This window comes from Ailuropoda melanoleuca, chromosome 13, assembly GCF_002007445.2.
Source record: "Ailuropoda melanoleuca isolate Jingjing chromosome 13, ASM200744v2, whole genome shotgun sequence".
NCBI lineage: Eukaryota > Metazoa > Chordata > Mammalia > Carnivora > Ursidae > Ailuropoda > Ailuropoda melanoleuca.
This window is the reverse complement of record NC_048230.1, coordinates 10,262,263-10,287,389: the sequence shown is the minus strand read 5'-3', so window position 1 is coordinate 10,287,389 and position 25,127 is coordinate 10,262,263. Positions and strand designations below refer to the sequence as shown.

Below are 25,127 nucleotides of genomic sequence, written 5' to 3'. Positions count from 1 at the left end.
CCTTTGCCTTTTCCATAGGTTTCTGGTGCATTGCTAGAAGCAACTTGACTTTCAGCAATGCCAAGTATTCAACTTGAGTGTTTCTCTGTGGTGGTAGATTGGGGTGCACACTGTTAACGTGTCTTTTTATTTCTCCTAAGTACCCTCGCTTCAAAGCGAAGTTGAGTTGTTTGTGAGAGGAGTCGCCTGCTGGAGCTGCCTTGGTGGATTGTATAACTATATTTTATTTAGGTGGATGTTGCCATTGGTACCAGCCAGTGTTATGGTAACTGGGCATCCCAGAGGCAAGGGAAGGAGGAGTGACTTACAATTGCAGTTCTGCTGTGTAGGGATTAAAAAAAAAAAAAAACAACCAAAAAACAAAAACGAAACTACCTTGTACTTTCCATCCAGCAGGACCTCAAGGCATTTGGCATGTGTTAACCAGCGGTTCATTGTAGTTTTATAGGAGGGGAAGGTAGAGAGTATTGCCGTCCCGTTTTATAGATGTAAAAACAGAGGCAAAGAACCAGGTCCTGTTTGTTGCTAATTGTAAAGGAATATGGACCAAGAAATTGAACCCTGAGTTTCCTGGAATTCCTCGTCCATTAGGCCACACAGAAATAAAATGGAATGTTGGACCATCTTCCCTGAGATTGTACAGATCAGTTAAAATTCAAAGAGGCTGGGGCCAGGTGTCAGCAGCTAGGTGCGTGAGACTCAGCTCTATCACAAAGTTAAGTGATTCTGGACAAGTCACAGCTGCTCCCTGCATGTTTCCTGTTGTTTAAAATGAGGGGAACAAAGGTGCTGTCTTTGCAAAGTTGTGTGAGTGTGTCTGGAAGCTCCACTCCCTTGAGCTGCATTTGGTGATTGTTAGTTGTTGTGGATTCATAAAGGCTCCTGTTCTTGAACTCCCTTTAGAAATGCAGGGAATGAGGCACCCCCGGAATGAGTAACTGCCTCTTCTTCACCAGGGACACCTGAGAATTCAGGTCAGGGACAGGCTGAGGCAGGGACCCTGACCTGGGTGGGGGGAGAGGGTTGTGGGGTGGAGGTAGGAAGGCGCCCTGCACAGGCGGCTTGACACAGGGGCCCTGTTCCTGCCTCCAGCTCTGACTCATCTTCTGACGCTTGGGGGAGGAGAAGGTAGTTGCTTGATATTTTTGGCTTTCCCCCATAAAACAGGAGCCGGTTTCCTTCGTTCCAAGTCGTTTTAACGTCAGTGTCAAACGTGTCTATGCTGAATTCTCATCTGAAATCTTTCATATTGGTTGAATGCAGGTATGATTTTTGTAATATTCCCTGATAAAATGGCATAAATGTATATTCATATAAAAAATACTGGTCATGTGTATAAATCCAGAAAATCCTTTAAAACTTTAGCATGAAAACCTTAACATTTTTAAATGATGGTCTTTAGGGAGGAATGTGTGTTTGGTGAATTTCTTTGCATTTGGGATTTTAAGGCAAGGTGGATTGAAAATGCTTTTTCTCAGTGTCACCAGAAATTCATTAATAATTCTCTTTGTAAAACTTAGAACTTTGCAGATAAGGCTAAAGCCTTCTTTTTAGTATCTTTCCCAAAAGTAACTGCTGTGAATATCTTTATTGGTTTGTGTGTATCCTCTTAGACTTTGCATTTTTATGTGTCTGTGCAAAGTGATTTTTGAATTGAATTGAATTATAAAATTAACCATTCGTGTTCATAGAGACTTGGCTTCTGTCTGGAATAGGTAGTATGTGTTTTAAGTACAGCTGGTTGTAAAGGTTCATTAGCTCTGTAGCATGGTAGTATTTCTCAGGACGATGGGCAAATGACCCCTTCTTGAACAGCCTCAAAGCACTTAAATCATTAAGATCCTAGGTGTTACTCTCGGTTGAAAATGAAAAATTTTCCATTAAAAAAAAGATATCTAGGACTACTAGCGTATTCATCTTTTCTTATAAGGAAGCATAATAGGGAGCGGAGGGCAGGGAGAGTTGCTAAAGCAGCAGCACCTGGGTATAAACTTACAAGGTGAACATTTAAGGGTAGTAGCTTTAGTTATTTATGAAAGCTTCACTGGGAAACAAAGGGAAGTGTTAATGTGGGCACAGTTCAGATCAGTAGTTTCAGGATAAGGTCCCTGAAAACTGATAAAACTCATAGGCTAATAGTGACATTTAGAGAGGAAGTGTTCTTTCCCCACATTGGCCAGAACTGTAATGGTTCTGAATTCCTGGACATCAACATTTTATGTACTTAACCTTTTTATTGTGAATTGTAACACACACAAAAGCATATAAAACAAATGGATACATTGATTTTTTTTTTAAGAACACACAGCTGTAACCATCTCCAAGGTCAAGAAGCACCTTCCTCCCATACTTTCCCGATGACAGCCTCTCCCCTCACCCCAGAAGTAACCTAGCCTCATTTTTGTGGAAGTCACTTCCTTTCTTGTTGCTAGTTTTTCTCTCCTAAATATGAATATCCAAACAAGTTTCATTTTGTCTGTTTTCATATTTATTCAAATGAAATCAAAGTAGGTATTCTTTTAAATACTTTTTTTGGGGGGGTCAACATATACATGTGTGTATATATACATGTATGTATATGGGAATATACATACACACTTACAGCTTTTTAAAATTCTTGCAGCATGGTATTTTTTGAAGATTCATTCATGTTGTTATCTGTGACTGTAATTAGTTCATTTTTGTCTGAACATACCACAAATTACCTGTCATCTGTTGACGGACAGCTGGGTCGTTTCTGGTCCGGGGCAGTTAGGAACAGGGCTACAGGTGTGTTTATCTGCAGCTTTACTAGCTGTTGCCTAATTTCCAAAGTGGTTGGTACTAATTTGCATTCCTCCAGTGGTGTCAGCCTTGAATTTATAATCCACTGTATTTGTTGTTGAACCACAGTATGTTTGGATATCACAATGTTTGGATAACCACAGTGTGAATGAATGAACGTCACCTAGGTGGTCTGATCCCTGGTCCTTTGTGTACCAGTGTATTTATATATACTTATAGGTTTAATTGTATGGCTTGGACCAACATACCACCTAAAGGCCAGAGATGGTTTTTCCACTCTGGTTGACAAACACCCAAGAAAAGCCTTCCTTTTTTTTTTTTTTTTTTTTTTTTTANGATTTTTAAGTGTTTTGTTTTGGTTTTGGTTTTTTTTTTTTTTTTTTTTTTTTAGTAATCTTTCCACCCAATGTCAGGCGTGAACTCACAACCCCAGCATGCTCTTCTGACTGAGCCAGCCGGGGCCCCTACCTAAGAGTCTTTTAAAGGTTTTGGGTGAATCCTACCTCTGGGGCCACTAGATGCCTTGACTTGGTGACTTGCGTTGTGCTGGGGAAGACCTGCTTGTACCCAGCCCTGAATGTGTAGGCTGGCAGTGCTGGCTTTAGTGTGTGATGTGTGTAGGAACCCAGGCCAGTCCTTGTTAACGTACCCTCGGAGGCCCCTCCCATAACGCTTGTGCGCACGTGCAGATCCTTTAAGAGGCACTGAGCACACACCAAGGCTCCTCTTGGTGTTTCCAAAACAACTGCAGCTTCTTTGCTATGGGAATAAGTAGTCTTTTCGAGTCTTTAAAATGTACTTTTTCCCCCAAATCTTCCTTAGTATACCATAGTAGAGGTACTTAAAACTGGGTTTAAAACAGAATTTCTGCTTTTGAGTAGACAGTTGCCAGGTTAACTTTAATTGCTTGTGTTTGGTGTTGCTAGCTGGATTTACAGCTAGGTGTGTGGAGTGTGTGCCCCAGAGGGGCAGAGGTGGGGGGAGGGGAGAGAGGGAAGGGATGGAGGAAGGATGCGGAGAGACAGGCAGGTGTTTGTTGACTATCTGCAGTGCCTAGTATTATTTGCTAACAGCTTGCTTCTATCCTGGGAGTAGAATGTCCTACAGTTCTGTAGGTTTAGAAAATACCCTCAGGGCTGTCCTTTTTCTTAGTTGGAGGGGTAAAGGAAGAACAGTCCAAAGAATGTGAGATTTGTAGTTCTTTCTTCTGTAAGGCATCTTAGAAATGGCTATATGCTCTATTTCTGGCTTTCCATAAATCATGAGTACTTTTTCACTTCTTAAAGTTTTTTCAGATTCTCTAAAATTGTCATAATTTTAAAAACTACTTCTATATAAATTAAAAGTTTTAAAGAATAAAATGGAGTGTCAGAGCCTCTTAATCTGAGTGGTGGCGGGAGAAGTCCTATCTGTGTTCTTTGGTATCCCTTTGGGCGGGCAGTAGTTGATGGAAGAGCTCTGTATCCCACCTGCTGCAGGGCAGGGGGTGGAGTGTGGGTGCTGCGGCCGTGGCCATACTGGCCACATAGTGTCACCTACACCCATGGCCCTCCCAGCTCACCTTGCCACTTGCCATTCTTGCTCTTAGCACTGACCCAGTTTTAACTACCTCTACTGTGGCCCTGACAGTTCGGCCAGCTTTTCCCCCTGCCTTCTCAGAGTCTCAGCCGACAAAGGGGCCCTTTTGAAATTCACAGGCAACTGCTGGTCTTAACTTCTGCCTTTGTCCTGGAATAGTTTCAGCATCACGGGCCTGTGGCAGCAGGTTTTCTTGACTCCTTAGGTCTTCGAGTTTGTGGGTAACACGGGAGAAGCCTCTTCAGGTAGAGCATGCTCCTTCTGTTGAACTAGTAAACATTTCTGCAGCAGACAGAGGGAGCACGTGAAGCACCAGCCTTCCTCGACTGCAAGAGAGCCTGCGTGAGCTTGCTTGACGTTTTCAGGAAGTACTGGTAAAAATAAAATCCAGGAGAGTACTGTCAGCATGCAAGTTACATACAAATCTGAAATCAAAATTTATAATTAAGAATTTCACTAATTTAGCTCTTGTGCACTCTGGTGTCCTTGCCAAGTTCTCTTACCACATCAGCTGTGAGTCTGGCTCCCATGGGAAGAGCAGGTGCAGTCCAGAGCTTGGAGGGGGGGTTTGTGTTGACAGCCATTTGTTGTAGTTAATTTTCTTCTATTCCAAATAATTTTTATTTTTAGAAATTTCAATCATATACGGGGGCACTGCCTGGGTGGTTTATTCAATTAAGTGTCCAGCTCTTGATTTCAGCTCAGGTCATGATCTCAGGGTTGTGAGATCGAGCCCCATGTCAGGCTCTGTGCTGGGTATGGATCCTGCTTGAGATTCTCTCTCCCTCCCCCTCTCCCCCTGCTCATGCTCTCTCTCTCTTTCCCTCCATCCCTCTCTCTTTCTCTCAAAAGTAATAACAAATGAATAAACAAAAGAAATTCCAAAGAAATTCATATAGAAAATTATAAAGAACAAATTTATATCATTACCACCCCAAATTGGTCATACTTTCTTTTATTGAAAAACGGGGTGAAGATTATAAAGTTGAATCCTCCTTGGGCCCCCTTCCCTTCCTTCCCCACTGAGGCAACCATCCCCCCTGAATTTGATAGGTTTCACTCCCTCCCACTTGATTTATTTAAATATCTGTTTGTTTAAAATTAAACAGCGCATTTTTGATGACTGTCAGAAGGACGCAGAAATCTTCAGTAGCCTTTAACTTGCACTGTCACATATGTCGTGTTTAGGACATTTAGAAATGTACATCATTGCACATGATTCTTTCTAAAAACTGGAGTATTCAGTATTTTACAGAGTTTCAACTACTTGGTTTAAACTTTCACATTAAGATGATCTAAAATGCAAATGAAGTGAAACTTGTTTTCATACGGGATTATGTCTTTTTGTTTGTTCATTTGTTTGTTTTTTTATTAGGCTCCATGCCCAGCAAGGAGCCCAGTGTGGGGCTTGAACTCATGACTCTGAGATCAAGACCTGAGATCAAGAGTGGGATTCTTAACTGACTGAGCCACCCAGGTTATATGTTAAGTCTAGGTAACGCCACAAGTCCAGGTCACTTGGTTTTTAAGGTAGGCTCCATGCCCAGCACATGGCTTGAACTTACCACCCTGAGATCAAGACCTGAGCTGAAATCAGGAATCGGAACCTTAACCACCTGAGCCATCCAGGCACCGCTTAATGTTATTTTAAATTCCTTTTGCAAAGATACTCACTAGAAATATACATTCTCAGGCTTTTACCCTTGGAAATTCTGATTATTAGGTCTGGGGTGGGGCCTCGGAATATGCCTCCTAACCAGCAGCTCATGTGATTCTCATGCAGGGGTCCTTAGGTCCACACTTTGAAAATATTCCTTTGCCATAGGGTGATGGCTTCAGAACATAATTTCAACTAAGCCTTCTCTGTAAAGGTCCAGGTAGTAAATATTTTAATCTCGTGGGCCATACCTTTTCTGCAGCAACTTTTTTTTTTAAGATTTTATTTATTTATTCGATAGAGAGACAGCCAGCGAGAGAGGGAACACAAGCAGGGGGAGTGGGAGAGGAAGAAGCAGGCTCATAGAGGAGGAGCCTGATGTGGGGCTCAATCCCATAACGCCGGGATCACGCCCTGAGCCGAAGGCAGACGCTTAACCGCTGTGCCACCCAGGCGCCCCTCTGCAGCAACTTCTTAACTCAACAGCAAGAAATCAGCCATAGTTAATATGTAACAAATGAATGCAGCTGTGTTACAATAAAACTTCAGGAACACTGTCATTTTAATTTCATACAGTTTTTATATACCATGAAGTGTACTGTTCTTGTAATTTACTTTTTAGCCATTCTGAGCTCATGGGCTGTACAGAAGCATGTGGCGGGCTAGACATGGTCTGCGTGCCATGGTCTGCCAACCCCTGATTGGAAGCACAGCAGAGTGAGGTTCGCAGGCCACCGCATTCTCTCATAGCCCGTGAATAACAGTAATACAATCTATATAAATTATGCTAATATAGTAACATAAAGAACTGTCATAAAGAATTATGTATATTGTCTTATTGTATTAGACTATATTTTCAGGAGACAATTAAGGGAATAACTTCAGGATCCTTTGCACTTCCATTTAGCTAAAAACTTGATTCCTCCCTTTGCTACAGGGGGGCCCGGACACACCCAGTTGCCCTCAGAACATGGTAGGTCTGCTGTCCCAGCAGGGAAAGGGCACAGAGCTTCATCACCTTCCCTCTTTCTAGTAAATTCAAGAGACTTACCTGGTTACTCTGCTCAGAAACTCTAGTGGGTATTTAGATGCCTTTGATTTATAAGAAAAAAGGGAAATTAATTTATCAGTACTTTATAAATGAAGCTAATTTGCTATGAAATCACCAAAAATGTGGAATCGGGCCATGGGTATGATAAATAAATCCTTGTAGGGAGAAGGTTAAGACTCATTGCTTGAGTTTTAAGGATGCTGATACATCCAGTAAGACAGAGTGAAATGATTGAAGGTTGTCAGGTATTCACTGGTTGAGCTCTTAGTCCTGTGAACTTTAATTTATAAATTCTTTTTTGTCTTCCTTAAAGTAATAATGAACTTTTAAGGACTGAGATCTTATTAAAATAAAAAATCTGCATTTTCTGAGATTTCATAGTCTTCTCAGAGGGTGGTAGTGACTTCAGCAATTTTGAGGCACATTTTTATCTATTTTGGGTTTAATTGCTGTGTTTTTTTTATGTGTTGGTTTTTTTTTTAAAGTACTCTGCATATAGGTGTTCTGAACCTGTATAAATCAAAGTTCACTGCTTAACCAAGAATCTGTGGTTCATATTTAATTTTTACCACTTACTCCTTGAGGATTTTAAAGTATTTATATAGGCTGTGGCAGAAATTGGTTTCTAGTTATCACCAAACAAATTTAAATATGATTGTGGGATTTTGCAAGCATATTTTTGGTATAGGTTTATCAGATTTTTCACATCCTAAGACCATCTCATACCACATACCAGTTTAGGATTTCTTAGATTCATATCCACGTTATAGATCAAGCACAATGAGACTGACCTTATGTGCCTTAATTTCTTTTCTTTGCAGTTTTTGTTTTCTTCCCCAATGAAATGGGGACATTTTGGTAGTCCTTCGATCAGTTGACCTGTCGTGGTCAGATGGTATGACTAATCAACAAATAAACAACTCATGGGAAAGGAGTTCTGGTCCCGGTGGGGTTACTCCTTTTCTATGAAGAGTCTCGGAAAGCCTCTTAACCTCCATTTACCTCTGATTCCTCATCTGGGAACCATGACAGCAGAACAGTACTGACCCACGTGAGGCTGAGCGTGTTCACATGGGCTCAACAAAGTAGGCACTTGAGTTACTGTTTTTGCTTTTTTTGTTTGTTGTTTTCCAGCAAGTCCAGTGGGACAGACTGAGGCTGATTGAGAGCGATGCTTCTCACACTTTCCTGTGTATATAGATCACCTGGGATCTTGTTCACTATGGAATCCCATTCCATAGGTCTGGAATGGGGCCCGAGAGGATGCATTTCTGTCCAGCTCAGGGTTGATGCTGCAAGGTCTTGGATCACACCTGGAGTAGTGAGGGCTTATAGAAAAGGCTTGTGTTCTCTATTTGGAATCTGAAAGTAAGAAGGCTCCTGAATGTCAAGAATGGCAGTATGTCTTATTTTTTTATAAAGATTTTATTTATTTGAGAGAGTGGGAGAGAGTGCAGAGGGGGGCATGGCAGATGGAGAGGGAGAAACAGACTCCCCACCAAGCAGGGAGTCCAACACGGGACTCGATCCCAGGACCCTGAGATCATGACCTGAGCTGAAGGCACTTAACCGACTGAGCCACCCAGGTGCCCATAAATGGCAGTATGTTTTAAATGGACTGGAGAAAAAACACGATAGTATCCTCTATGAGACGCCTCCCCAAGAAACAGAAGGTCTGTTTTCAGCCCCATTGACTGCTTTGAGTCTGTGCCTTCTCTGAATTGCTCCAGTACCCACTGTTTGCACCACTCATCTGAGTCACTTAATATTAGTTGATCTCCTGTGGTTATTCAACTGTTTTATAGTGTATCTTGTGTCATCCCTTTAGGATGACAGAATCCTAGCACAGGATGATGGTTTACGTTAAACCTTTATTCCCTGTTCTCGCTATTGCTGCATAGCACACCATCCCAAAACCCAGTGGTGTAAAAACAACCATTTTTATTCTGCTCACAGATTCCTGTAGGTCAGGAATTTGGACCTCATGTAGTGGGGACAACTTCTGTTTGTTCCACAGTGTCTGGAGCCAATGGTGGGATAGTCAAAGACTGTAGATGACTCGATGGCTGGGAGCTAGAATCATCGATTTGTCTTTACTCACGTATTTCCTAGTTGATCCTGGCTATCAGCTGGCACCTCAGCTGGGCTGCTTTCTGGAACATCTGCATGTGACCTCACCACATGGTAACTCTGTTGAGCTTCCTCACAGCGTAGCAGCTGGGTTCTAAGAGTAAGTCCTGAGACCGCAAGGGTGTGTGACATGTTTATAATCTAGCCTCAGAAGTATTATTTCTATTGTACTCTTTTGGTTGAGTTGGTCACATTGTAAGAAGGTCAAGTGGGATCGGAGATATTGTGGCCATTTGTGGCAGAGATCTTTTCCCCACAATCCCCACATCACTTAGAATAGTGTTGAACACATGGCATGAACTCAGTAAAGACTGTTGTGTGAATGAGTGGCAAGTAATTTTACCACCTAGGTGGGTGAGGATCAAACTCAAAAATTCAGTTCCAGATATGAACAGATTACCCCGTGATACCCGAATAAATATATGCTTTCACCTTTTATAGTTAAGAGTTTCTTCTCAGTACTCTCCCCGTTCTATTTCCAACATGGGAACCTCTGAACTTAGCATATGGAACTAAACTTCTTAAGGTCTGTGCATCTGTGTACGTCACCATATTGTCATACTTTTTCCCCTGCTCTCATCAAGTGGACCGCCCACATCATTCTTTGGGCTGTGGTGTACTCTTCAGCAGCTGGGTAGGCTCGGTTCATGGCATGAGGACATCGAGTGCTCAGTCAGATCACAACTACGCGGGCCGTTGCTCTACAGCATGCTGTGTGTCACACGGGGGAAGATCTGTGGCCACCAGAATGGGGACTCTGTCCTTAGCTTTATGTGTATTATGTGTGTTTATCCTCATCCCAGGACGTCATATCAGTGCATCTGTGTGGTGGGAAAAACAAAAACAGCCCCTCCTCCAGAAGTAAGTGTTGAGGTGTTTTAGCCAAATTACTAAAGCTTTCCAGATGAGCAAGAACAATTTGTATCTTTTATTTCATTTTATTTTGATACAAATATAACTCAACATTTGTTTGAATTGTATTCTTTTTTTTTCTGAAGATTTTATTTGTCAGCATGTGCAGGGGGAGCAGCAGGCAGAGGGAGAAGCAGACTCCCTGCTGAGCAAAGAGCCCCACGCAGGACTCGATCCCAGGACCCTGGGATCACGACCCGAGCCAAAGGCAGAAGCCCAACCAACTGAGCCACCCAGTCATCCCTATGAGTTTTATTTTTAAGATTATTTTAATTTTTGTCCCCAGTGGAACACATTTGTAGTTTAATAATGAAAATTAATGAGAAAAGTAGCATTTATTTATTTATGGCAATGTAGGCTAACATGCTTCTATTTTAAAGAGGTGACTTTAGTTCTTTAAAAAAAAAAAAACTTTAGATGTTTAACAGAAGGAGAAAACGTGATTACATAGGCTTTTCAGGTAAAAAAACAAAAACAGCGTAGGCCTCTAGTATACACTATGTCCTTCTGAAATTCCTAAAACTAAAAATAATTTAGGTAATTTTACAGGGTCATCTCTAGCATCATTATGGCCATTTTCTGCTTATTCAATATGAGAAGGGAGAAAGCAGTGATAGAATATCAGTTTCTAACTGCTTATTCTGGTGGTTATTTGCTATGATTTTAAAAAAAAAAAAAAAAGTAGGAAGAAAACTAGTCTCCGTGGCATTGGGATGGATGCTCTGACCAGACTGGGACACCAGGTAGCGATTGCAAGGCTGCTGCAGGTGTGGATGCCAGTGCAGACTCCAGGCTGGTGCCCACATCCCAGGACTTCCCCGGTGCAAGGAGCAGTCAGTTCTTACTAGCTCATGCATCGAGATTACAGGCCACCTGGACAGACACTAATTCTGCATTTTTGCTTAGCACTTTAGTGCCTTGATGTTTATTATTCAGACAGACCAGCAAGATGTTTCTTAGAACTTGTGGGGGGAAAAACACCTCTTTGGGGTTGGTTTAGGACAGCTCCTCCTTTTTGTCTTGTACCGTACCCCATCCCCATTCTCCTGGCCTGGAAAGCATTTTTCCCTCCAAGAAGTAAAGGTAGCTGCCAGAGCAACGTGGAAGGACTGCGTTCACCACCATGGACAGCGACATGAACTTTTCCTTGGCACTCCCTCTGGTCATCTCAGAGACACGTTTGCTGCCCTGGGAGTTCATTCAGTACCTTGATGCTTGGATCCCTCAAACGTGCCTCAGTGTTGTACTCTGCTGAGAGAGCCCCTTCTTCTGTCCTCCAGTACACACTGACTGAGATGATTTTGACGAACCGGTGACGTAACACATGTGTTCTTTCCTTCTGTATGGCCAGAATCTCCTGGTCTTGGCACTGGAGCACGCTATGGGTTCTTGCTGTGCTTCCTGTGGAACCAGCCCTTGCTGAGGCCCCTCTGCTATCGGGGGGCTGTGTGTGTCCTGAGTGGTACACCAGTCTGCGGCACTATTTCCCTGTTCTGGGCAACAGGAGAAGCTGGAGTAGCTCAGCCCATCTGGGCTTTTCTGTAAGCAGCATTTAAACACACTGTTCTTGGCAGATCCAAGACCCCTTTCCCACACTGAAGGTCCTGGCGGTGGTGTTGCAGTGCTGTGAGGCAGGTAGTGAGAACGCAGCCACTCCCCACAGTCACGCAGAACAGCGGCGCGTGGGCTGGAGCTAGGAGCCCAGACACCTTGGGTCTTTTCCTGCTTGTCACTTATCTTCTCTAAGTGGAGATCGTCTCAGCCTTTCTGAACCTTCTATTTTCTGATCTGTAAAAGGGTCAGGAGTGTCTGTCAGAGGAGCATCGGGGAAATCTGTGCCCTCTGCACGCCCTCTGGCAGAAGCTGTTTTCTAACCCTTGGACCCAGCTTTGCGATGTGATGCAGGTTTGTTGGCACGAGACGGACGGCAGCAGCAGGGAGGGAGCATCGTGTCTGTCTCCCTTGGATTCTGCCCCCAGGACTGACAGTCTGTTTTCTCTGCAGTACCAAGTACCTTATCACTGCCCGACAAAGGAGAGTTAGCAGAGGAAGTTAGGCTTCGGGGCCATCCATTATTTCCCGTTGATGAAGACACTTCTGCCGCAAAGACCAGTGAGTCTGGGACCTTTGCCTCAGGAGGGCAAGTGGCTTCCCAAACAGAATGATGATTTGGGAGACCACTAGACTGAGTTACTATTAATTAGGCAGTGACTAAATAACCTGGTTGGAAATTTGATCAGCATCTTCCAGATTTTCCACAGTCAGGAGGGAGTTATCACCAGCAGTTTGAAAGCCTAATTTTGTGTTTATTACTACAGTGACTTTGCTTTCTAAATCACTAGGATTGTGCCAGGGAAAGACTTGGAAGTGGCACGAGACTGCTCTGCGGCAGGACAGGATGTTCTCCTATATAAATTCGGCCCATTTCCATTTCCACCTAACACACATCCGCAGACATTTCCTTAGGTGACTACTTCCTGTTCCTCATCATGGTGCGATTTCACTTATATGCTGTGTGTATGCTGGTATACAATACTGGTCCCCAGAGAAGGCTGTAACCTTGGGTGAGGCAGCACCCTTCAGAAAAGGGCAGATGGTGGGAAGGGACTTGTGACTTATCAGGACCGAGTGCCTCGGTCTTGAAGCAGGGAACCAGTGGCTCACCCCAGTGTCGACCTTCACAGTGGTTCTCGAAGTGTGTCCTCTGGCAGCATCACCTCGGAAATGCCAGTTCTTGAGCCCCGCTCTGGCGCTACTGAATCAGGAACTCTTGGGGTGTCGTTCAGAAATCTGTTTTAACAAGACTCTGATGCATGCTAAAGTTTGAGAACCACCGCATTATGAAGCTATAACTGTTTATTTTTTTATTGAGGTGTAATTGATATGTAACATTGTTTCAGGGATACAACGATTTGATATTTACATTAGCACAAAATGATCATCACAGTAAGTCTAGTAATATCCATCACTGTGTAGTTACAAATTTTTTTTGTAAGGAGAACTTTTAAGATTTACTCATAGCAACTTTTTTTTTTTTTTTTAAGATTTTATTTATTTATTTGACAGAGAGACAGCCAGCGAGAGAGGGAACACAAGCAGGGGGAGTGGGAGAGGAAGAAGCAGGCTCCCAGTGGAGGAGCCTGATGTGGGGCTCGATCCCAACACCGGGATCATGCCCTGAGCCAAAGGCAGATGCTTAACGACTGAGCCACTCAGGTGCCCCCATAGCAACTTTCAAATATGCAATACAGTAAATGTTAACTTGTACATTACATCCCCATGATTTATTTATTTTATAACTGGAAGTTTGTATCTTTTAACCTCCTCCACCCATTTAGTGCCCCCTCCCCCACCTCTGGCAACTAGCGGTCAGTTCTCTGGATCTATGAGCTCGTTTTCATTTTCTTTTTAGATTCCACATATAACTGATTCAATATTTGTCTTTCTCTCTCTGACCTATTTCACTTAGCAAAATGCCCTCAAGATCTATTCATATTATCTCAAATGTAAGATTTTCTTTATGGCTGAATAACATCCCATTGTGTTTATATACCACATTTTCTTATCTGTTCCATCTGTATCAGTGGATCCTTAGGTGGTTTCCGTATCTTGGCGATGAGCACGGGGGTGCATATGTTTTTTTCCAAGTTAGCGTTTTTATTTTCTTCAGATAAGTACCCAGATGTGGACTGCTGGATCATATGGTAGGGTTTTGTTTTGGTTTGTTTTGTTTTTAAATATTTTATTTATTTATTTGACACAGAAACAGCCAGTGAGAGACAAGCTGGGGGAGTGGGAGAGGAAGAAGCAGGCTCCCAGCGGAGGAGCCTGATGTGGGGCTCGATCCCATAACGCTGGGATCACGCCCTGAGCCGAAGGCAGATGCTTAACGACCGCGCTACCCAGGCGCCCCTTTTGTTTTGAGTAATCTCTACCCTCAACGTGGGGCTTGAATTTATGACCCCAAGATTAAGTCACATGTGCTACCGACTAAGCCAGCCAGGCACCCCTGGTAGTTCTAGAGATCAAAAGTCACATGTGCTACTAAGCCAGCCAGGCACCCCTGGTAGTTCTATTTTTAATTTCTTGAGCAACCTCTATATTATTTTCAACCACACCAATTCCCATTGCTGCCAACAGTGCACAAGGGTTCCTTTTTCTCCACATTCTCGCCAGCACTTGTTAGTTCTTGTCTTTTTGTAATGGCCACTGTAATGGGTGTAAAGTGATAATCTCATTGTGGTGTAACACATTGATTTACAAATGTTGAACCATTCTTGCATCCCTGGAACAAATCCCACTTGATTGTGATGCATGATTCTTTTAATGTATTGTTGCATTCAGTTTGCTAATGTTTTGTTGAGGATTTTTGCATTATGTTCATCAGGGATATTGGCCTGTAATTTTCTTGTGGTGTCCTTGTCTTGTTTTAGTGTCAACATAATCCTGACCTTGTAAAATGAGTTTGCAAGTGTCCCCTCCTTTTGTATGTTCTGGAAGAGTTTGAGAAAGGTGGTATGTATTATTCTTTAAATGTTTGGTAGAATTCACCAGTGAAGCTGAGTGGTCCTGAACTTTTGTTTGTTGGAAGGTTTTTGATTTCTGATTCAATCTCCTTACGAGTTGTTGGTCTGTTCATATTTTTTATTTCCTCATGATTCATTTTTGGCAGGTTGTATGTTTCTAGGAATTTGTCCATTTCTTTTAAGTTGTCAAATTTGTTGGCGTATAATTGTTTAAAGTAGTCTCTTATGATCCTTGGTATTTCTTTGTGATATCGATCATGACTTCTCGCATTTCTGATTTTATTAATTTGAGTCCTTTCTCTTTTTTCCTTGGTAAGCATAGCTGAAAGTTGTCAATTTTTATCTTTTCAAAGAACCAGCTCTTAGTTTCATTGATCTTTTCTAGTGTCTTTTTAGTCTCTATTTATTTTTACTTTCACCTTTGTTATCTCCCTCCTTCTAACTTTGGGCTTCATTTGTTTTTCTAATTCCTTGAAGTGTAAAGTTAAATCTTTTGAGAGCTTTCTTGATTCTTGCTGTAGGCATTTATCACTATAAACTTCCTTCTCAGAACTGCTTTTGCTGCAGCCCATAAATTTTGGTATGCTATATTAACATTTTCATTTGTCTCAAGGTAGTTTTTGATTTCTTCTCTGAGCCATTGGTCGTTCAATAGCATGTTGTTTAATCTCCATGTATTTGTTAATTTTCCAGTTTTCTTCCTGTAGTTGATTTCTGGTTTTTTACCACTATGGTCAGAAAAGATGCTAGGCATCACTTCAGTCTTCTTAAATTTATTAAGACTTGTTTTGTGGCCTTATAATCTATCCTGGAGAATGTTCCATGTACTCTTAAGAATATGTATTCTCTTGCTTCTAGATGGAATGTTTTGTTTATGTTAAGTCCATCTGGTCTAAGGCGTTAAGACCAATGTTTCCTTATTGATTTTCTGACTTGGATGATCTATCCATTAATGAAAGTGGGTTGTTAAAGTCCCCTATTATTATTGTATTGCTGTCTATTTCTTCCTTTAGGTCTGTTCATATTGCTTTATATATTTAGGTACCCCCATGTTGGGTGCATAATTTTTAAAAAATATATTTAATCTCTATACCAATGTAGGGCTCGAACTTAACAACCCTGAGATCAAGAGTCACTCTGCAGACTGAGCCAGCCAGGCACCCCTGTTTGGCACATAATTATTTACAAATGTTATATCTTGTTGAATTGACCCCTTTGTCATATGTCATGCCTTTCTTATCTTTTATTAGTCTTTGTTTTAGTCTTTTTTGTCTGATGTAAATATAGTTACTCCAGCTTTCTTTTGGTTTCCATTTCCATGTAAAGTCTTTTTCCCTTCACTTTCACTCTGCATGTGTCCTTACATCTGAAATGAGTTTCTTGTAGGCAACATGTAGATGGGTCTTTTTTCATTCACCATTTTATCATTTGAAGAATTTAGTCCATTTACATTTAAAGTAATTATTGATAGGTACACACTTATTGCCATTTTGTTCGTTTCCTGGCTGTTTTGTAATTCCTCTCTTACTTTCTTCTCTTGCTCTCTTTGTGATTTGATGACTTTGTGGTATGCTTAGATTCCTTTATCTTCTGTGTACCTACTGTAGGCTTTTGCTTTGTGGTTACTGTGAGGTTTACATATAACAACTTACAAGAGTCTATTTTAAGTTGATAACTTAAATTTGAATACATTCTAAAGCTCTACAGTTTTACACACATCCCAATTATATATTTTTAATGTCACATTTTATTTTTTTAAGATTTTATTTATCTGAGAGCAAGTGAGCAAGCATGAATGGGGGCAGGGGAAGGAGGGGAGAAGGAGAGGGAGAAGCAGGCTCCCTGCTGAGCAGGGAACCTGATAAAGGGCTTGATCCCAGGATCCTGGGATCATGACCTGAGCCAAAGGCAGACGTTTAACTGATTGAGCCATCCAGGTACCCCATTAAATTACTTTTTAAAGATTTATTTGAGAGCGCATGTATGAGTGTGGGGAGGGGGAGTGGGGAAGCAGACTCCCCACTGAGTGTGGAGCCCAACTCAGAGCTCGATCTCACAACCCTGAGATCATGACCTGAGCCGAAAAACCAAGAGTCAGACACTTAACCAACTAAGCCACCCAGGCAGGCACCCCTATGATGTTACATTTTACATCTTTTTATCTTGTACAGCCCTTAACTAGTTACTGTAGTTATAGTTATTTTTACTACTTCTGTCTTTTAACCTTCATAGTAGCTTTTTTTTTTTTTAAGATTTTATTTGTTAGTGCACAAGCAGGGGGAGGGGCAGAGGAGGAAGCAGGCTCCCCACTGAGTGGGGAGCCCCACGTGGTGGGACTCCATCCCAGGACCCTGGGCTCGCCGACTTAGCCACCCAGGCATCCCCATAGTAGCTTTATAAGTGATTAATCTACCACCTTTATATTATTCTAAATTTTACTGTACCTTCACCAGTGAGATTTATACTTTTATGTGTTTTCCTGTTACTAATAAGCACCCTTTCTTTTCAGCTTAAAGAAGTCCCTTTAATATTTCTTAAAAGGCCAGTTTAGTGGTGATGAACTCCTGTAGTTCAAAACTCTCTCTCCTTCACTCCTGTATGACAGCTTTGCTGGGCAGAGTGTGCTTTGAAGTGTTTTCTTTCACTGCCTTGAGTATGGCGTGCCACTCCCGGCTGGCCTGCAAAGTTACTGCTGAAAAATCTGATAGTCTTATGGGGAGTTCCCTTGTATGTAACAAGTTATTTTTCTCTTGCTGCTTTTAAGATTCTCTCCTTGTATTTTAACATTTTAACAGCTTAATTATAATGTGACTTAGTGTGGGTCCCTTTAGGTTCATTTATTTGGAATTCTCTGAGCTTCCTCGATCTGGATGTCTGTTTCCTTCTCCAGCCAGGTTAGGGAAGCTTTCAGCCATTATTTCTCCAAATAAGTTTTGTGCTCCTTTCTCTTCTCCTTCTGGGACCCCTGTAATGTGAATGTTGGTCCACTTGATGTTGTCCCATAAGTACCTTTTTTTTTTTTTTAAGATTTTATTTATTTATGTGACAGAGACAGAGATAGAGACAGCCAGCAAGAGAGGGAACACAAGCATGGGGAGTGGGAGAGGAAGAAGCAGGCTCATAGCAGAGGAGCCTGATATGGGGCTCGACATAACGCCAGGATCATACCCTGAGCCGAAGGCAGACGCTTAATGACTGTGCCACCCAGGCGCCCCATGTCCCATAAGTACCTTAAGCTGTCTTCACTTTTCTCATTCTTTTGCTGCTCTGATTATGTCAGGCAGTTCTGTTGAAACCCTCTCGCTTATTTTTCAGTTCAGTTAGTTTGTTCTTCAGCTCTATGATTTCTCTTTGGTACTTCTTATATTTTCTATCTGTTGAAGCTCTTACTGTGTTCACTCTTCTGCCAAGTTCAGTGAGCATCTTTATGACCATTATTTTGAACTCTTTCTCAGGTAAATCACTTATTTCCATTAAGGACTACTTCTGAGATTTTATCTTGTTCCTTCATTTGGAACATATTTTTCTGTTTCTTCATTTTCCTCGATTCTTTGTTGGTTTCTGTGCATTAGATAAAACAGCCATCTCTCCCAGTCTTGAAGGAGTGGCCTCGTGTAGGTGAACCTTATTGTTCAGGACTGCCTTCGTTTTGGTTTTCTCTCAAACCTTTGATTGTCCAAGCAGCCTATTTATTTTTAGTGGCTCCCAGTTGTTTCACGTGTGACAAGACCTGTCAGTGTTCTGAAGGGGGAGGATGTCACTTAGCAGCTTCTAACATATGCAGATAAACATAGTCCTGTGGGACTGCAAGTGTCCTTTTCATTGGCCAGCAGAGTCTGGTGGTCTAGAAGTGTCCCCTGGACAGCAGTCACAAAAATCAGGACATCAGACAGGTGTACAAGTTCCTTTCCAGGAGATACTGGAGACTAGGAGTACGGCAAAGGGAAGACACAAAGATGGCATCCCCTGGCTTGGTCCCTGGAGTAAGCCTCAGCGGGCCCCCAGACGTGTGCCAAGGCAGGAGCCTGCCCCTAAGGCTAAAGCTCCAGGACAAGCAATAGGCTTTTTCACAGAACAACAGTCTGTTTCAGTTGGCTGTCCGTGCAGTGCCCTGGGGGTGGTAGCAAGGGAGAATGGTCTCTTCATTTGTTACAGTCCCATGGGACCCAGGGACGCAAGCCCTGCTGACCACCAGAGCCGGCAGTCGGTGGATATGCCCTGGGTGGCAGCCATCAAAGCCAGGGCACAGACACACGGAGAAGCTCCTGTCCGGGAAAGACGGGCATTCTGGAGAGGACTGCAGTGGATGCTTACATCCGTATGTGCTTCATTAGAAGCCTGCCCGTCATGCCCCATGCTAGAACTATTTTTAAAGCTTTTTTAAAATGTTAAACATGAACATGTCCTATGATCCAGCCCTTCCACTCCTCTGTATTTAACCAGAGAAAGGAAGGCGTATGTCCACACGGCTGCCTATACGTGGGGGTTTTACGTCATGTTCTCCATCAGCTGCACTTGTAATAGGCTCCAAGGCCAGACGTGAGTAAGCGAATAAACCTGGGTCTGCGCCGTGGAACAGCACCCAGCCTCGTGAAGGAAGGAGTTGTTGATCCGCGCAGCAACCGAGGAGAACGTCGGAAGAACTCTGCTGCGTGAGAGGCCAAACCAACAAATCCTCGTATTGGGATTCCATTACATGAAGTCTAGGAAATGTAAAAATAGCGACAGAACATCAATGGTTGCGTGGCAGTGGGGCTTGAGGGTGAGGGAGTGATGGATTCAAGGAGCACGAGGAAATCTGGAGGGGGCGATGGATAGATTGATCCTGTCGAGTCATGGTGTGTGCAGTGTATGCACAGGATTCAGAACTCATCAAGTTGCACACTGGTCAAGTGCTGCAGCAGCTCAGTCACGCCTCGACAGGGCTGTAAAAACTAGGTATATATTTGAGTGTGATGGCTCCTGGGAAAAGCGGAGGGACGGGTAGGGGAGGAACGCACTTCTTCATCGGTGCTCACCATATTGTTACATAAATGCAAAGCTGAGGGGGCCAACGTGGAAGAGCAGGGGCGGTCTCAGTGCCGTCCGCGGCAGCCGGTGCTCGGGAGGCTGTCCCCCGGCGTCCGTCCTGCCGCACGGTCTCCCACGCCGCTGGGTGCACGGAGGGCACACATGGTCCTGCATCTTTCTCCCAGCCCCCGGAGCAGTGCCTTATTACATTTCCTTTCAAAAATCTTTGTGATGGCCGAAACTGTACTTAACATTTATTACAACATGAGTTACGTGTCATTAACAAAAAGCTGAGACTCAGGTTATTTCTTACTGGCATCTTCTTTAGTTAACATGCTTTCCACTTGCTAGTTTTATTCCAGTCAAACCCAGTTTAGTAATAAAAACCCAGGAGGAATTCTTTTGAACTTCCTGATTGGCCACATTGTTGCCTCCTTGTCTTTCTGCAGATCGGATTTGTATCCACTGTGACCAGCACGCTCAGTTAGGACTTTCCAGATCCTGACCCAGGACTGTGGAGTAACCAGATTCCTCACAAGTGAGTTGGCTGTAGCACCACCTTTGTCTGGGGCACCAAGGATGTTCTTGTCCAGCTGCAGTCATTTCAGGGCCCCTACAGTACCCTGGGTGGGGAGGAGCACATTTCCCAGCAGGCCCAGACTATACAGCAGTGTGAGGAAGCGACTGGTCTAAAATCTCAGGAAACCAGTCTTTTCTATTTCTTTTGTTACTGGTGTGCTATATAGACATCATATAATGTTAAACACTGTACTAATGACTCTCATTAGATCTTCAAATCTTAAACTAAATTTTAATTCCAACACGCATCTGAAGCCAGGGGGATTCGTCTTGGAGCTGAAATTCGGCTGAGTAAGGTGACGTTCTTTTAACCACACCCAGGGTCAGGTCATAAAATGTTCATGAACTTAGAGCGTATATGAGTGGAGGGAGGGGCAGAGGGCAAAGCAGGTTCCCCACTGAGCAGGGGACCCTGGGATCGGGACCTGAGCTGAAGGCAGATGCTTAATTGAGCCACCCAGGTGCCCCTAGAGTAATCTCTGCACCCAACCTTGGGCTCAAACTCATGACCCTGAGATTGAGTCACATGTGCTACTGACTGAGCCAGGCACCCCGTAGACTAATGTAAGATCATGGCCTTCAAAGTACCTGGGATTATTGCCATGGAAATGCTACAGCATGTTACTATTTAGTGATTGAATTTATGAATGATATATTTTAGAGCGTGGGGGGGGGGTGTGTACAGGGAGAATCTTAGGCTCCACACCCAGCACGGAGCCTGAAGCAGGGCTCAGTCTCATGATCCTGAGATCACAACCTGAGCCAAAAATCACGAGTCAGATGCTCAACTGACTGAGCCACCTAGGGCACCCCTTAGCTATTTTTTTTTTTAAATAACAAAGGGCTAAGGTCTTGACTTTTCTGTAACTCAGTCTGAATTCATTGTTTTTAAAGGAAATTCCTTGAATATATTACCTCATGTGGTATCATTTTTATACCTTTCTAAGTTTTCTATGTCTGGAATTAAGTAGGCAAGAGGCGTATGAAAGAACACGGCTCTAATTTCTTCGTAATTAACCAAGGAGCAGCACACCCCTTCAGTAAGAGCAAGGCCCTGCAAGATTGTTGTTTAGAATTATTTCTAAAATAGGACGATTTCCATTTACCTCCCCCCCTTTTTAATAAAATCAATGTTAAAAGACTCGGCTCTCTGGTGATTCTATGTCACTGTCTTTGGCTACTTCTCCTGTTAACAGAAAATGATTGATTGGCCTATATCCTTCAAAGAACGTACTCTGCTACAGAATCCTCTCACCTTCCCCAAAACTAGAGAAGGCCGTGGTGAATCAAAGTACTGATAGATCCCTGTGTTTTTCAGGAAGGAGACAGTGATTTTGCATTCCTTGGTGGAAGAAAACCAAACCCTCTGGTCTTGCTTCCAACGATGCAAGTGTGATTGCTGGCATCTTCATGAGCTCCAGAGGTCACAGCACACTTCCACGGACTCTCATGGCCCCTCGGATGATTTCTGAGGGCGACGTAGGAGGCATCGCTCAAATTACCTCCTCTCTCTTCCTGGGCAGAGGCAGCGTGGCTTCCAACCGGCACCTCCTCCAGGCTCGGGGCATCACCTGCATCGTTAACGCTACCATCGAGATCCCCAATTTCAACTGGCCCCAGTTTGAATATGTTAAGGTGCCTCTGGCCGACATGCCCCATGCCCCCATCGGACTGTACTTTGACACGGTGGCCGACAAGATCCACAGCGTGAGCAGGAAGCATGGGGCCACGTTGGTGCACTGTGCCGCAGGGGTGAGCCGCTCGGCCACTCTCTGCATTGCTTACCTGATGAAATGCCACAGCGTGTGCCTGCTGGAGGCCTACAACTGGGTGAAGGCCCGCAGGCCCGTCATCAGGCCCAATGTAGGCTTCTGGAGGCAGCTGATAGACTACGAGCGCCAGCTCTTCGGGAAGTCGACAGTTAAAATGGTACAGACGCCATATGGCATAGTTCCAGACGTTTATGAGAAAGAGTCCCGACACCTGATGCCTTACTGGGGGATATAATGCCACCAAAGCCTGCATCAGCAGCCCCTCGAGCAGTACCAGCATCTGCTACTCACCGTCTGTTCCCCTCTTCACCTTTCTTTTCAAATGGTTGACTTTTGGTTCTCCCTGAAGTGTTTTTTACACTGGGTGTTCAAGTTTATTTTAAAAGCTAGGGAGGGAGGGGAAGAACATAAGGGGAATGCATACATTGCTAGTAACATTTTAAAAACTAACATTTTGGAATAGTGTTTATGAAAATCTTTAACTGGCTTTTAATCATTTTTAACAATTTGAACAGTTTAATAAACTGGTTCTGCTCTATTCTGAATCCCATGCCTTTAGGCATCATGGCAGGTGCAGGAGGAGCTCAGTGCAAAAATCACTTTGGGTCCTGATTAACCCTTTAGAGACCAGCTTTGCCTAAGGCTGCCGACCAAACAAATGCTTAGGGAAGATTGAAACCAGCTTCAGTCTCTACTGGATTAGCCCTACTCTTTCCTTTCCTATTATTTCGTGACTCTGTAAGTTAAAAACCTAAACCTTTATTATCTAGTTGTTAAGTAATTATAATGAAATCTGCTGCAGACACCCTCTTGGAATCATTGTGCCCCAGGACTATATTAGCATTATTTTTAATAAATATATCTGCATAATATATTAGAATTTTTACTAAGAACATCAGGGTGTGTATGTGTCTGTGTGTTGATGCTGGAAAAAAGATGCCCTGCACTAACTCCGTTCAAATACGGTTCCTGTGCCAACTCTGAATGTTACTTCAAACAGACAACCCAGCTGAGTTATGTCAACGTTTCACATCCTTGCAGATGGCACATGTCAGTATCACTCACAAGCCCAGAACCGTGGAAGACAGCATGGAGCGGACGCTCGGATAAAAGGTCCTGTTTCCAGCGGTCTCTTGGTAGCGGGAGCGCACTGCGCCGGAGCAACGAGCCCGCCACCAGACGCTGCTTAACAAAAGCTCTGCCTTTGCTGGACTGTTAACAAACACAAAAATGCCCTAAGCCAAACCTCAAAGTGATAAGCAAATGTCACTCCTCAGGGACCCGGCAGAAGTTCACTTGCTTCTCCCCTAGTCCACACCTTACAAGCTACTGGGAGTCATCCAGCTGCCCTGGCTTTGTTTTACTTCAGTTGCCAAGTAGGCTGCAGCTTGTTTATTCATGGAAGAACTTGCTAGATTTTTGGCCTCTTTTGGCAAGAAGCCATAAATACAATGTCTGTGGCTACATGCTTATATATATTTTCTAGATCCTACCTGGTCTGTGGCAGTGGTTTCCATCCGAATTCTACCTTGTGGTCTTCATACCATTTACTTTTATAAACCTGCACCATTGTCTAAATAGGAAAATTAAAATGAAGTTAATTGTTTCAATGGGAAATTGGAGGAACCCATAAATGCTACATCAGCACATGGTCAAGAATCCACCAAAAGAACAAAACAATCCACGGCTGTGGAGGCTGTGGCTTCTCTAGCATGAAGGCAAACTCTAAGTCTTGTAGTCTTTGGGTAAGAGTCCAGAAATAACTGCTGTACTACAGGAAGGGAACACTTGGTGATGGACGTTCGTGGTAGGAAAATTTCCTGCAGAAATCCTGGCTAGCACCACGACTGGGATGTAACTAAGCATTCTTAGTACTTAGGCCTAACACCTTTCTAATCTAAATGTCAGAGCTTAGTAGCCGCTCACCAAGGAAGGCGTGTGACCCAGAGGGTGTCGGGGATTTCTGCAGCGATCCCCAGCGCCAAGCAAGCGTTGCAAATTTCTGTAATGTAAGGGGCCTATAATCCCTCCCAAGCTTGAGATCACACAAGTCATTAAAGGAGAAGGCATCTTTAAAATACACAACCTATAGACAGTGCTAACTAGTAGCCACGGAGAAAACAAAGCCTGGCTGGTGAGCCTTTTCTACCTCAAGCGCGTCCAGATTCAGTTCCACACGGCCCTAGAATGCCGAGAGCCGAACACAATACCGAGAGAAGAGCGCTTACTAATCGCCACTCAGGCGGTGGGCTTGAAGCTGCCTGCATGATTCACAGTACGGAAATAAGTAACCTTGGTTACTGTTTCCAAGGACACTGGACTCTCGGCTAATAAGAGCCGGGTGAAGCTGAATGCAACGCGGAGCCAGTCGAATGAACTTGCGTACATCAGGAAAACAGCAGTACGCCACGCTCCCGAGATCCCTGGTGGCCCGAGCGTGAGCGCTGCCGCTGATGGACAGGCACTACGAGTAGGGGACAGCTGTCATAGCCCAGGCTTCTTGGTGACGTCTGCCGTTCCCTCCTGCACCTCCCGTGGAGCGACTACAGCCCTCATACTTGGTAAGGCCAGCAGCAATTACACTTAGATTCTGGAATCTAGGAATGGAACCATTCCGGTTAGCAGGTGAGCGTACTTTTTAAAATGTCACGGACACAGGCCATTGCGACAGGATAATGGTCCATATGGCACTCCCCCAAACTCTCAGCATTGTGAACCCTAACCGGGCAGGTAGACTTTGCTATCGCGGTCTCTTATGGAATGTACGAGATCAACGAGAAGCTGCCTGAACCCCAGTGCCAGGAGGAAACGAGGTGCCGCTCAGGCAGACGTGGAGCACACAGGCCTCGGGGAAGCCTGAGGAACCGGCCCACTCGTGTGGTTCCTAACACTCTGCGAGCCCCACGGAGGACAAAGGCCCTGAGGGTAATAATTCAGACAGCTGTGTCAGCCGGAGATGAATCTGGAGACGAAGAGAAAAGCAGATTCATCTCCGCACCTCTCCGCACTCGGGCACAGCCAAGGGGAAGCAGACGCCGCAACCAGAGCTGTTCAACGAAAACATTCTATACCTTTCTTGGAGAAGACGGAGGCTAAAAGGTGTAAGATGGAACAGAATAGAATCCCTT

The 25,127-nt window shown here is 43.7% G+C and overlaps 1 protein-coding gene across 3 annotated transcripts; it reads left to right on the top strand.

The window, feature by feature from the left end:
• DUSP14 (dual specificity phosphatase 14) lies at nt 1-25,027 on the top strand. 3 transcript variants are annotated; one of them, XM_019805575.2, is made up of 3 exons: nt 1-1,263; nt 20,098-20,186; nt 21,546-25,027. In XM_019805575.2, exon 3 carries the CDS (start codon nt 21,638-21,640, stop codon nt 22,232-22,234), a length of 597 nt encoding a protein of 198 aa, XP_019661134.1. In that variant the 5' UTR covers nt 1-1,263; nt 20,098-20,186; nt 21,546-21,637; the 3' UTR covers nt 22,235-25,027. The 3 variants fall into 3 exon arrangements, with proteins under 3 accessions (XP_019661134.1, XP_019661136.1, XP_002924935.1); XM_019805577.2 differs by lacking the exon at nt 1-1,263 and adding an exon at nt 10,395-12,224; XM_002924889.4 differs by lacking the exon at nt 1-1,263 and having other exon boundaries at nt 16,983-20,186.
• The last annotated feature ends 100 nt before the right edge of the window (nt 25,028-25,127 follow it).